This window comes from Podarcis gaigeae (genome assembly GCF_964106915.1).
Source record: "Podarcis gaigeae genome assembly, chromosome: 3".
Taxonomy (NCBI): domain Eukaryota; kingdom Metazoa; phylum Chordata; class Lepidosauria; order Squamata; family Lacertidae; genus Podarcis; species Podarcis gaigeae.
The window spans coordinates 58,356,943-58,370,505 of NC_139680.1; the positions used below are offsets into that span (position 1 = coordinate 58,356,943).

General features: G+C 39.3%; 1 protein-coding gene across 15 annotated transcripts in view; it reads left to right on the plus strand.

The window, feature by feature from the left end:
* The window catches only part of L3MBTL3 (L3MBTL histone methyl-lysine binding protein 3), a 62,447-nt gene that overhangs the window by 37,657 nt on the left and 11,227 nt on the right, over positions 1-13,563 (plus strand). For all 15 annotated transcript variants that reach the window (XM_083731156.1, XM_083731149.1, XM_083731159.1 and 12 more), the window contains 5 exons: positions 2,404-2,480; positions 5,555-5,640; positions 7,270-7,380; positions 8,606-8,720; positions 9,747-9,849. In XM_083731156.1, the coding sequence (XP_083587282.1) occupies positions 2,404-2,480; positions 5,555-5,640; positions 7,270-7,380; positions 8,606-8,720; positions 9,747-9,849 (492 nt within the window). The remainder of the gene's footprint in view (positions 1-2,403; positions 2,481-5,554; positions 5,641-7,269; positions 7,381-8,605; positions 8,721-9,746; positions 9,850-13,563) is intronic.

Sequence of the window (13,563 nt, forward strand, 5' to 3'; positions counted from 1 at the left end):
ACATGCTGCATTCAAGTTCTGTTGAAAGCGCTGGGATTTGACTTTGACTTGTTGTTGTTGTTTAGTCGTTTAGTCGTGTCCGACTCTTCGTGACCCCATGGACCAGAGAACGCCAGGCACCTCTGTCCTCCACTGCCTCCCGCAGTTTGGTCTAGCTTGTCTTTGACTAGCTTGTCTCATTGATTTTAAATGGGATATGGGCACCTTTTAAATATTATAGCAGCATCATGTTTCCCAGGGGTTCATCCCTTGGCAGGGCTGTAACTTTTAAAGAGCTTGGAGCAATGCAGGTGGGCCCAGTGGCACAGGCTCCCGAACATGAAGTTGTGATTGACCCAACACCCACGGTTGCAGACCTTTTCACTCATTTTTTTTCTAAGGTATTTATATGCAGTCTTTCAGAGCAGAGCCCTCTCAAGGCAGCTGGCAAAACACAATTTAAATGCCATAATATTTTTAAAATACAAAGAGCCATTTCCCAAATTGAAATGTCAGCAGCTTAAAACAAGTTTTTGAAGCCAAGCTCACAACAAACTTATTAAAATGCATATTGAAACAGAAATGATTTTAGGGTCCATTTTAAAACGATAGGGCATTTTATGCTGTATTTGTCTTGGGAGTGCTAAAGGCTCGGGGCTGCCACCAGAAGGCCCTGCCTATATTGTCTGCAAGTCTGGTAGACTGTAATGGGCAAGCCAGCTAGCAAGGCCCCAGATACTAATCTTAGAGCTGGGCAGGCTCACATGGATGTAGGTAGACCTTCAAATAAATAATGTGGTCCTTTAAAAAGTTACAGCTACACTGGGATGAATCCACAGGAGAGTGGCCCCCACACCTGGTATCTGACAGCAGAACTTCATGTTTCATGGAATAATAGAATCATAGAGTTGGAAGGGGCCAGAAGGGTCCTTAGTCCAATGCCCTGCAAAACAGGAATCTTGCCCAACATGGGGCTCGAACCTATGACATTGATATTAAGCTGATTGAGCTACCTCAGCTGCCTTAAGCATGATATACCTTCCTATCCCCCAAACTTTTGTCAAGAAAAATGAATGTAAACAAACTTTTGTGAGGGAAAAGTGTCTTCAGACTGAATGGAATATGGGGTAGGTACAGCTGTTCATTCCTAAAGGTAAAATATATGAATCTTTTACTTATTGGAAATTAAAGCAGCTTGGCTATTGAGTGAGGGAAAGAATTGCAGATTTGTAACATGTAGTTCTTACCTCAACATTTATGTTGCTCTCCTTTTGCTCACCGTCTATAAATATTTTTTAAATTGTTTGCTATTTTATTAAATGTGAGAGTTGAAAAACGTAAATGGGATGAATGGGTTTTCGTTTTAATTTTGTGGATGCTAGAAGCTTACTTTAGGTTTTAAAAAAAGTTGTCACTCTCAAAAGCCTTCAGGATACTCAGAAATGCTTAGGTGGGCTGTGAGAAGGGAAGAACCACCTCTTCAGAGCAACATATGATATTTCAGCATTTCCTTAAATTAACTTGACATATGTTCACAGTGAGTTTGACATCTGAGCACTAGATGGTGCTATAAGATGACTTGTGTATTATTAGAGTGATTCCTCTTCAGCAAGACCAGTATTCAGAACAGTATATATATTTAAAGGAATTTCTGTCTCTATACCCTTTCTATTTTGTTATAATGCAGCTATGAATCATTATTTTTTAAACTGTCGAAATACTATTATTACCTGATTACTTACAATTCAGGGGCTCATGGTAATACAAGTGCTTCACAAATGAGAGAGCTCTTTTTCAGAAAAGAAGAAAGGTTCATAAGCATATATACATTATGCCAGAGTCTTCAGACAGGATTCTGTAGAGTTGCCTATCAGTCTTACTGAACTAGAGAGCTAGTTCTACCACAATAGAACAATTTGCACAGTTTGTATTTTATTGGCCATTTTTGCTTGCATATGCAACTCACAGCATCTAAAAACATCTTCAGACATGCACATTGGAAGAACAAAAAAGCTACAAAATGTAAGCTTGTAACTAGCCACTCAAATAGTTACCGGTACTTACGGTGAATAAAATCAGTGTACTTTATTCTCTGCCCTCCCCCCCCCCCCCGCCTTCCTTTTTGGGTCATATATTAGTGTCTTAGGATTGTGTTTGCAGGTAACCATTTTTTCACTGGGTAATTTCTGAATGGTTTGTAAGGCTGGACCAATTCTTTAGCTGAATGTTTTAGGCCAAAAATTAATGTGCTCAGACAAAATTCCTTTGAGAGGCTATTTCTTAGAGCTATGGAGCTTGTCTAGCATTTATGTTTACAGGCAGCCCAGATCTCTCTTGACCATAAGCTGCTTTAGACAGACCCTAGAAAGCTGTTTAAGACATTTATAGAAATGAAATCTAACTAAATCAACATTTCTCCTGCAGGTGTGAAGCGGCTAGTCCACATATTCATCCAGTTGGCTGGTGTAAAGAGCACAGAAAGACCCTTGTAACCCCTCGAGGTCTGTATGAAAGAGCACGTCTGTGCACAACTTTATTTCACAAGACTAGAAATTGTAATGTGGGATTACTTAGAGTAAAAATCCTCTCACTTTAAAAGTGAGCTTGCAGGGACAATAATGGGAGAAGGGAGAGAATAAAAAATTATGCCAGAATATTATGTACACTGGAAAAGGTGAAATCCTGATCATCCTTAAAGTACTTAAGATTTTAGAGGAACAACCAGAAGTGGCTTTGTTTTGACAGACAGTGCTTCAACTCACACAAATCAGGGCACCTGATTCTTGTCTTTCTTCCAATAGCAACTTAGGGACATAGTGGGCAGCTGCCTTATATTGAGTAAGCGTATCGGTCCATCTAGCTCAGTACAGTAGTTCCTTGGATGCCGAATGCCTTGGTACTCGTATGCTTTGGCTCCCGAATGCTGCAAACCTGGAAGTGACTTTTCTGGTTTGCAAACGTTCTTTGGAACCTAAATGTCTGGTGCGGCTTCCGAATGTTTTGGAAGTAAAACGGACTTCCGGAACGGATGCCGTTCGACTTCTGAGGTACGACTGTATTGTCTAGACCGACTGGCTGGAGAAGCTGGAGACTGAGACCAGGACCTCAGATGCTCTACTGTTGAGCTACCATTGACTACAACCCTTAACTGTGCTGAATTTTAACAGAATAGGGAGCTCATGTAAGCCATTATGTGAATAAAGTGAAAAGACTACCATGCAAAAGAGAAAATGTGTTACAGAAAACGGTAATAACTAGCAGATGAGAATCAATAAACTGTGGAAATCATGAATAATACCTTGGAGCTATGAAATTAGAGCATGAAAATCTTCTTAAATGTACTATAAATATTGAACCTGCAAGTGATGTAATTGTAGCTTGCTAGTAGAGAGTTTTGTAAAATAGCCCACACAGAGTGATGGTGTAATTCACTACCATATTATGAGTCACTTGGAAAAGTAATGCTTTGTAAGCTGTTACCTTTTAACAGTATGCATTTTATAAACAGAGAAAACTCAAATTGGCTTTCCCACAGTGACAATATTTTCCCTCATGATAGTAGCCAGTATAAAGCTATATTCTGCATTTACAGTGTTGGTGGAAATTTTGTCTAAAAAGCAGCTTTGCCAAGATATTACTGGCTAGGCATGGGACTATCTGCATTTAAAGCTGATGTGTAACTCCTAAAGGTTCAGATTAGTACTTGACTCAGTAAAACGTTAAGAGCTGGAATGCACAGGCCTTTTAGTTTTCGATGCTTAGATGCTCAGAGTCACAGCAGAATTTTGTCACTTTTGGTTCTTTATGTATTCTAATAATTCCAGTCTATTTTATACCTGAGATTCTAATAAGTGGAGTTATCTTATTTTTAAATCTATAGTTGTAATGAAGCCACTGTCTTGACTGAACGAACTATTCTGATGCCACTGAAGTCCTTTTCGGGATGTTCAATCAATGTAGAAGGAATGGGGACCTGATGCTGGGCAGCCCTGACATGACAAAAGTTGAAGCCGGTCGACACAGTGTGTTAGGTTTCAAACTGTTTTTGAAGCCTGTGTTTACAGTAACATGAGTACTGTATTTTTCGCTCTATAGGATGCACTTTTTCCCCTCTAAAAATGAAGGGGAAATGTGTGTGCGTCCTATGGAGCGAATGCAGGCTTTCGCTGAAGCCTGGAGAGCGAAAGGGGTCGGTGCGCACCGACCCCTCTCGCTCTCCAGGCTTCGGGCAGCTATCCGCAAGCCTTCAAAGCGCGACGGGAGTTCCCGCCGGGCTCCAAAGGCTTGCGGATAGCAGCCTGCAGCCCGAAGCCTGGGGAGCGCAGTGCCAGCCCACAAACTCTGGGAGCGGTGGCAGGGCTGCGCAACCTTGCCTCCGCTCCCGGACCTGTTTCCGCTTCCCCCGCCCCAGCCCCGGGGCTAAAAATGAAGCCGCGCACAGCCTCTCCCGGCTGGAGAGGTTGTGCGTGGCTAAAGAGGAAGCCAAGACAGCCAGCGGGATTGATCCCGCTGGCTTGGCTTCTTTGCTCTTTGGGGCTGGGGGGGATTTCCCCCCCTTTATTTCCCCCCCTAAAAACTAGGTGCGCCCTATGGTCCGGTGTGCCCTATGGAGCGAAAAATACGGTAACTGCCAAACAGCCACTTTAAGGGAGTGGTGACTCAAGAGATTCTTTGGTGTAATTACTTTTGTCCTGTCTCAAGCAATTGGAAGATGGCAACCACTTGGTGGTGTCCTAGTGCCCACTCAAGAAAAAGGGGCTCACATCTGGAAGAGGAAGTGGCACGAAGCAGCAGAGGACCGAGGAAAGAAGAAGGGGGTAGGGAAAGAAGAGGCAAGAAGGCAAATGAAGGCTGAAGGAAATAATGCAGAAAAGGAAGGGTATTGAAGGAAGTGAATGTGTAAACACTGGAAATGATGTAGTTGAAAAAGAACAGGGAAAATATGAAGAGATAGTCCCAATGAATATGGTGTGTGGGAGAAGCACACAGACAGGTAAATAGGTGGCCTTATGCATATAGTTGTTAGGAGAACAACCGAGGAACAAGCAAAAGTAGGATTAGAAAATGTGCAGAGGAGAAAGGTGACTGGGATCGTGTGAGGTTTAAATGTTCATTTATTTATTCATAACTGCAGGACTCTGATCTGCTCAGAATCCTTAAAATAATTGTTACTGAGGGCCGCCAGAGGCTTACTTCTACCATAACCTTTTAATCATTTTTAAAGTTCAGGAGCTTCTCTTTGATGATGTTGTGTTTTAACTGTATGACAACACACATTAGAGTAAAACATACACATCCTCTGAAAACTAGTCAGAAGGAGTGAAATAATATGAAAAATAGATGTATGTCTTCTCAAGGTGAGATATGAGAGAGGTGGCTTCTGGAGCTTGGGTCTCTGTCCACAGGAAGGCTGACAAGTCCCATTATTCATATTTTGCATTGCAGGATGGCAGAATGAGTGCAAGCATATTTATTTATTCTTCTGTTGCTTCTTTAAACCTAACAAGTCCTGAAAAACATCCTAACTCTGTGTTGCGTGACATAATTACATCTTGTATCATCATTTATTTTCCAGACTATCCACATGCCAAGCATTTTTCTTGGGAGAAATATTTGGAAGAAACTAGTTCTTTACCAGCACCTGCCAGGGCTTTTAAAGTGGTAAGAAAAATGTGCAGTGTTCTCATATGCCTATCTCATGCTTCATGGCTGTTCCTATGCTTCGTGGCTTCTACTGGTAGAAACTTCTCCTGGGAGGAGTTCTGCTCATGTGACAGTATAAGAAAGAAGAGAGGGGACTTTCAGTGATACTTCCTTTTCCCCTGCAGCTCCCTTGTGCCCCTTGAAAATCTGCTTTGGAGAACTAGCAGGGCAGGGGCTCCAGGAGAAAGGAGAATCATCAAATAGTAAATAAATCAATGCCTATAAATTAGTGACCACCACTACCTCGGGCCCAAACTCTACACATGTGTGAGTGTTTTTTCCTCCATAAATTGCCAGAGTGGAGAGGGGAAATCCAGAGTGTGGCACCACTGCGCGGAATCCTAATCCATATTGTGAGCATGCATAGCTGTAGTTTGCGTTCGGGAAAAAGCTCATTTGCCCCAATGCTTCCTTCCCCCTCTCAAACACAAATTGCAAGCGAGGGTCCCTAGTCCAGCCAGCTCCTGCATGCTGGCAGTTTAAGAAAGAAGAGACTGATTCTATAATTAGCCATAAATTCTATTAATTCACTGTGCAGTATATGAATAATTCCTTCCTTTTTCTATTCAGATTCTGCTGGCAGTCAGTTTTGTTGGTGACCCTCACTTGTAGTTTTTTGAGAGAGGAAGAAAACTTTCCTTATATCCACACCATTCATTGTTTTATAAAATTATTTAGCTTAGGTGTTATATATAAACATATAACCTTAATGGTTTAAAAGCTACCAATGTTTCAGCTTTGGAGGCAAGTTTCAGTTCAGCAGGTACACAAAAACAACAGCTAAGTAAATCAGAGGGTTGAGGGTAAGAGAGAGAGAAATTGGCATGAACATGAAGCCACAAAGTCTAACTTTTGGGACAGTCTTAAGGTATTCTGCTGGTGTCTTGGCCAGTAAGTCATAGGAAAATATGAAAAAAATGAAAGAATAGTAAAGCAGGTAGCCACAGTAACAACAAAGCAGACAGCAAACACGTTTAAAACTGAGCTATAAACAAAGTAGCATATAATAGTATATTGGCTTTTCAGCTTGCAATCAACATGCATATCAAAATAATAATATTGCTATTTTGTAGCTGTCAAGGCAAAATGCTCAGGCAAACGTTTATTGGGTATGTCTTTTCTTTCTCCACCCTACTGTATAATGAAGAAGCTAAATAATTTCTCCCACTAGAGGTAGATGTGGGAAGTGTAGATTGAAATCCCATCAAAGCGTTTCAACAGTATTAAAAGGGCTGGACATAGGAAAAGGGAAATTTGCAACAACCATTTCCTCCCAATTCCCACTCATAGAAGTCTCAGCTGGACCAAAGAGCTTTTCAGCAGTGGAAAGACACAATTGCATACAACACAACGTCATTAACAAAGGGTTTTTTTTAAAGCTGTGAATGCCAGTTTAAGTAAGTGCATATGCTGTTTTAAATTTTTAGTTTAATTGACATCAATTATTAATTGTAAACTATGGGAGCAGCTGTAACAAATCTGATTAATTTTTTTAAAAAAAATCTTTTATATTTATTTTCTTTTGGTTATTTTTAATAGAAAAGAAGGATATAAATAATAAGCAGCTCAATCTCTTCTTTGTTGTAGAAACCTTCTCATGGATTCCAGAAGAATATGAAACTTGAAGTAGTTGACAAGAGAAATCCTGTACTAATCAGAGTCGCAACCGTGGTAGATACTGATGACCACAGAATTAAAGTAATTCATACTTTTAAATATATTTTAAAATTACTGTATTGAAGAATCCCTTCTGCGTGGTGGTATCATGTTACACACACTGTCCCACATGGCTTCTCCATTCACTCCCATAGAAGGGAGAACAAACATCCACAGGCGTAGAAATGATTTCCTTCAATTAAAGTGAATGAAGAAGCCTGCAAACCCAGCAGTTCCATAATCACACATGAGGCTTTAGTTCCGCCTGAGTTGAGCACTAATCTCCAGTCATTTTACTGCAAATTCCACCTGAAATGTATTGCTTGGTACATTGTGTCCAAAAAGTATTGAAATAAAGGTGTACGTTCAGTCATTTCCTATTTCATCTTGTACGATGCTAGTCCTTCAGACCCCCATTCATTTCCTCTTAGATATGATATAAAAATGAAACTAGCAAGGAAATAAAAAATTTAAAACATTTTTACTACCGTACGTATTTTAGACTCCATGACTTGTTAACAGCACTGGTTGTTTTTGGGAACTACTTTCTTGCATATCTACAGTGTTTGGTATCACTTGTGGCTTGCGGGATGAGGAATAATTTTAGAAAACCAGAACTAGATGCCTCAAATAATGCAAGCTTAACTCCTCAAAACTTTCATCCTGTTCTAGATAGTACTTAACCTTTTTATCACCATCATCATTATCATTATTACTTAGTGCATAGTAACAGTATAACTGGTGTGTTTGGGGCAGGGGAATTTCAGGGGGATGTGGGTGGGGCAAAAATTGTGGCGGTCCATCAGGGGCTCAGTGCCCTATTTTTATTGTATGCCTGTGACTGCAACAATAGGATCTGTCAAAAGCACTGGAGAAGCTTTGTATGGTCAGTGAGCTGTGTTTAACTTGATGCATCACAAGTTATTCTGGCCTCACATAGACTCATACTGAGGACCATTCTGTACTAAAGAAATTGTTAAGCTCACGCATCAACACTTTAATAAACTAGTTGTCATTGTGGTCTATTTCTTATCGCAGTAAATGCAAAAGCTGTTGTAATTTGTAAGACGAGAGCCTGGTAGATAATTCTGAATTACTTGACAAACTTTTTCTCCCACACACCCTTGTCCAATACATAATGCCTGAAATTTGAACAAATGGATTCTCTTAACCATTATGTTCTCTAATGAAAGCCAAGCACTCTTGGAGATTGCATGGGAATAGAACTTTGCTTAAGTTTGAAATGTAATATTCCTTTGTGTTCTAGGTCCACTTTGATGGCTGGGATAGTATTTATGATTATTGGATCGATGCAGATAGCCCTGATATCCATCCTGCTGGCTGGTGTGGGAAAACTGGACATCCTCTTCAGCCCCCACTTAGTGAGATGTTCTATAAGATACAGTAGAAGTTTAAAGAAAGGATATTGAATACCTGCCCTTTGTTTGATGCCACCTCTGTAATACCGAATAAGTCTAGTATGCATAACAAAGCCAGTATCTTTGAAGCAAATAACCTTGGTACTGGAGACTGGGAAATAGTGATATTCTTAATTTCTGACTTGATATTAAATATGAATTCACGTTACTCCAGATCATGGCAAAATTATAGCTCTTTATAAATCCACATTCTGAACAAAGGATGAACAGTTTTTGTTTTTGTTTTTAAAAACCTTTGTTATGCCTTCATGTGCTTAATCAATTGATCTAACCCTTTTGTTGATTAAATGTTGCATCCCTATTATTTCACTGTAAAAAATAGAAACCAGTATATGAATGCTTTTAAAACATCCTCTAGATTCTGAAGAAATATTTCTAAAGTATGTGATTGACTTAGAAAAAGTGATGTGGCATATTAGAGCCAAGTCAGTTACTGCTGTAATAGTTTATAGAATCATAGAATTGTAGTTAGAAGTGAATACTTGGAGGATCAGTTGAGAATAATGCTTGCTCTTGGAAACAATTGATAAATTAACCTCTTAAGTTGTAGTTTCCTTATTGAGAAAAATTTTCTGGGCGGAAGAGGGTGTTCATTTTTTGCAGGAGGAGTTAAATTTTCAAAAACAAAATAGAAGAAATAAATTCTTAATAGCTTGTGAAAGAAATTGCATCTATATCCTTAATGCAGGAATATTTATGTGCAGAATAACATAAATCATTGTTTGATTCAATATTCATACAATCGAGTCATAATTTATTAAAGAACAAAATACTTGTCAGTTTTTGACTAACAAGATAATGAAATGGTTGCAGGAGATTTTAGTAAGGTTTAAATATTTTATCTTGGTAATTTGTACTTGTTGGTCTTCAGCATCTTAAACAGATGTTCACTAGAGTTTGCCTAAATGTGAGACATAACTTCCATTCTTACAAATGCCTTGCATCTTACCTCCCATATTATTTGTATAGGTCCTTTGGAATTGGTAGAAGCTTTAGAACAAGGAGGATGTCCTACAGCGGGCTGCAAAGGAGTTGGACACATAAAAAGAGCCAGACATACGGGCCACCACAGGTATGTGTGAAATAGCTAAACTTGGATGTCCAATTAGAATCTGCACATACTTGATTTCTAACACAAGCTTATACACACGTCTCCTCGGAAGAAAGTTCCATGAAGTTCAATAAAACTTACACCCAGGAAATGGGGTATAGAATTGCAGCTTTAATTGCTGTTTGTGAAAAAGAAGATGTGGACTAGAGGAAGAAAACAGGAATTCAGGTTACCTCTTTGGAATGAACATGGAAAGGTTTGGAACTTCATTGGTATGTTCTGGTTTAAAACTCAGTTGTGTGATGTAATTCTTGCTGGGTTCTCTCTCTCTCTCTCTCTCTCTGTGTGTGTGTGTGTGTGTCTGTCTGTCTGTCTGTCTGTCTGTCTGTGTCTGTGTGTCTGTGTTTATATCTTTATACGCACACAAACAATGTAGCCTATCATTACAGAGTAGTTTTCACAGGTTTGTGCAATTGGTGAGCACATCAGTGTTTCGTGTTTGGGTATCTAAGTGCGCCTGATAGCCTCTATTGAAGTAAAAACATGTTGTTTTGTCACTACTGTCAGCTAGATAGACATAGTTAAATGCTAACTTGGTTAATATACCCATCTGTGGAATGTACCCCTTACTTTGTGCCAATTACTACTCCTTCTGCTTAATCTAGAAATCAACACTCTTGTTCTTCATTGTCACAAAGACTCACTCCTTGTAGTATGCTACTGGAAGGAATTTTTTTTATTTTGTTTAGAAATGCGTGTTTCAGAATTTCTGATCTAAGCACCACTCAAAATAATTGGAAAACAGATAAAATATATTATTAGTTTCTCCCCCTGCCCTTTCTTCAGGCATTTGTCAATGTGTGTTCAATGAGTGAGATGGGAGAAGTGGAGACGGGGGGGACTACCCCCTCCCCCTGCCTCTGCCCCATTGCTGTGCCTATTGCCCTCCATGAATTGGAGCAACTATTTGTAGTAGGGGGATTTGTTTGTACATGCGTACATATATACATAATATAGCATATATACATAGATAGCTGGTTGAAGATGAAAAGCATCAATATAAAGCAGGTCAGCACAAATATGTACTATATTTGTTACTATATAATGCTAAGGAGAAAGAAAACTAATTCAGTTATAACTTGTATTTGCTGCTACTGCAGTCTTACAATTCAGTTTGAGTACAAATTCAACTATATTAAAATTACTGGGACATTTAGTTCAATAAGCACTCAGGGGAAAAAATAGCAGGAGCCTACAGGTTTCTGAATCCACGTCATCCTAGAATCCTCAGATTGTGCCCCACTGTCCACTTGAGTTAAAATGACAATATAAAATGGATATAATTATCTATGTCAGGCTTTATTCCGTGGGTTCTTTCATCTCAGCGCTGAAAATGTACTTTTGAATTTTTTATGACAAGGTGCATTTATGCTGTCAGAGCATGTGTCTGAGAGTAGGCAGATTGGCCATTTTCTGATAAGTGTTTTGCTTGAGCTGGATGAAACCTGCGGTGATTAATTATGGCAGGGTTAAAATGAGCACCTTTTAAAATGTAGATGTTAAAAAGGGCTTTGGGGGTTCTGCTTTGCAGAAAAGTGTTTGGGCTTGCATACAAATGGGAGTGTCTGGTGTGTTTATGTGAGGAATTGTGTATTGAATGTCTTACAAAGTATACCTTATAATACAAAGGTCAGCCAACGTAGAATTGATTTTAAGATTCCTGTATAACTCACCTGGTTGTGGAAGAGTGTGAAAATCTACATAACCTCAGAAGCCCTAGGAGGGGGGGGGTACAAGGAGCTGTCCTGCATAACTTCCCCCCACCCCAACACTATAATCCTACTTTCCCTTTCTTCACTCTCTTGTTTGTAAAAAAAACAACCTCAAATTGTGTGACTATTTAGATTGACTATGTTCTGAGTATTTAAGCCCACATGCAAACACAGTCTCCTGTCCACCCGCTGGAAAGATTAATCACTATGTGATTCATTCTCTTATTTTTCTAGTGGAAATGTCACTTGTAGTCCCTGATTGTGAAGATGTGGACTCCTTCTCTTGTCTATGAACAGAGTTCACAAAAACACTGTTGATTGCAGAAATGCAATGTTTCTGTTGCTTTGCTATTTCACTGGTTTCATTTCAATACAACGTGGGATTGACTATGCTGTTAGACATACTTCTGATCTGTCTAGTGCTTTTTAAAAATTAAAGCCTTCACAATTCCTCAGTAAAGAGGATGTCAAGTGAATCATATAATTTCTTTTTCTTCCAATTGTTTTTTAAGCTGTGTATTCATTTGAAGGGGATATTGTATACCATTTTGTTCTGGTGTCAACAACCCAGTGTAGGGTATAACATGATTAATTTTTGATGATTTATGCTTGGCTTGTTAAATGGAGACCTGGAGGCTGTGCTGCTTGGGAGGATTTACGAATTGATTTAAAACATCAACACAGTGGTTTAGAGGATGGAGAAACATGCTGCAAGCTCATGCAGTCCCTCTTCCTCCTCCTCCTTTCTTGTGTTTCCTCTTCCTCCATCTCCAAGTTACTGTTGGTTTTTAATGACATCTGAACGGAACAGCTATGGTTAATGGCAACTTCCAAGCTTCAGTGGTGTAGTGGAAGGGAAACTTGGGCGAATGCAGCCCTTCTGCTCTTTCCAGAGCAGAAGTGATGACATCATTTGCTGGAGTACCAGGGTAATTAATTGATGGTGTCTCCTGGCTCAGGTGAGTGACTGAAGAGACAAAGAGGCTTTAGCTGGCTGAATATCTTTTGTTGACGCTTCATGTGTTTTGCAAGTTTAACCTATTCATTCAGAAGTCAGCACCCCTAAGTTTAATGGACCTTACACTCAGGTAACTATATATAGGACTGGAGTCCTTCTTGAAAGACTAGACATTATTCCTTCATTTCTGTAGTAAACATTCCTTGCACAGCTACCTTTTTTGACATCAGTTTGGATTCTCCTTTGAGGGGCTATGGATTTAGGGTTTGGGGGTGTGGCTATGGGGGCTGTCATGATTAACTCCTGCATTCAGAGTTTACCAAGACACCCAGTTTGTGCTAAACCATAGTTTGTCATAGTTGAACATGGTTATGGCAACCCAGAAATGGAGAAGGGAATTCGTTTACAAAGGAAGAGAGAGAACAAGCCTACTTGTATATTTCTCAAACTGAGCTTGTACTGCTCATGTGAAAGTCTCTTTTTACTTTGCTTTATTAAAAAACCAAAATGGAAACCAAGAAAAATCAACTTCATTTGGTGCTGAGTTCCAAAATAAGCCATCTGCATAATACAGTGCTAACGTAGTAGTCCTGTTTTAAGAACTGTAAATCTAAAGCATTCACTTAAAAACAAAAGTTATTTCCTAAAATTGGATACAGCACCTGTCTTAAAATACATGAGTTATGCCTCAGTTCCTCCTACAGTGTAATTTGGTTTTATATTTTTAGTTGTCTTTTGTTTGTTTTACAGATTAAAATCTCCATTAACCATGTGTGTTGTATGGGACTGAATCATCTCCATTTTTCTTTCAAATGCAATACTGAACTTCATCTGCATTTCTAAGTTTTTAAATCAGATTTGACTGCGCGGTCATAGTCAATAAATTGATTATTAATATTGAGCAATGTACATATAAATTTACCGCTTCCTGAGAAAAAGCTTAATTTATTTGAATCCCTCCTGGTTTAAAGGCAGGAAGATTAGCTTGCCTGGTGTCTCCTGTGA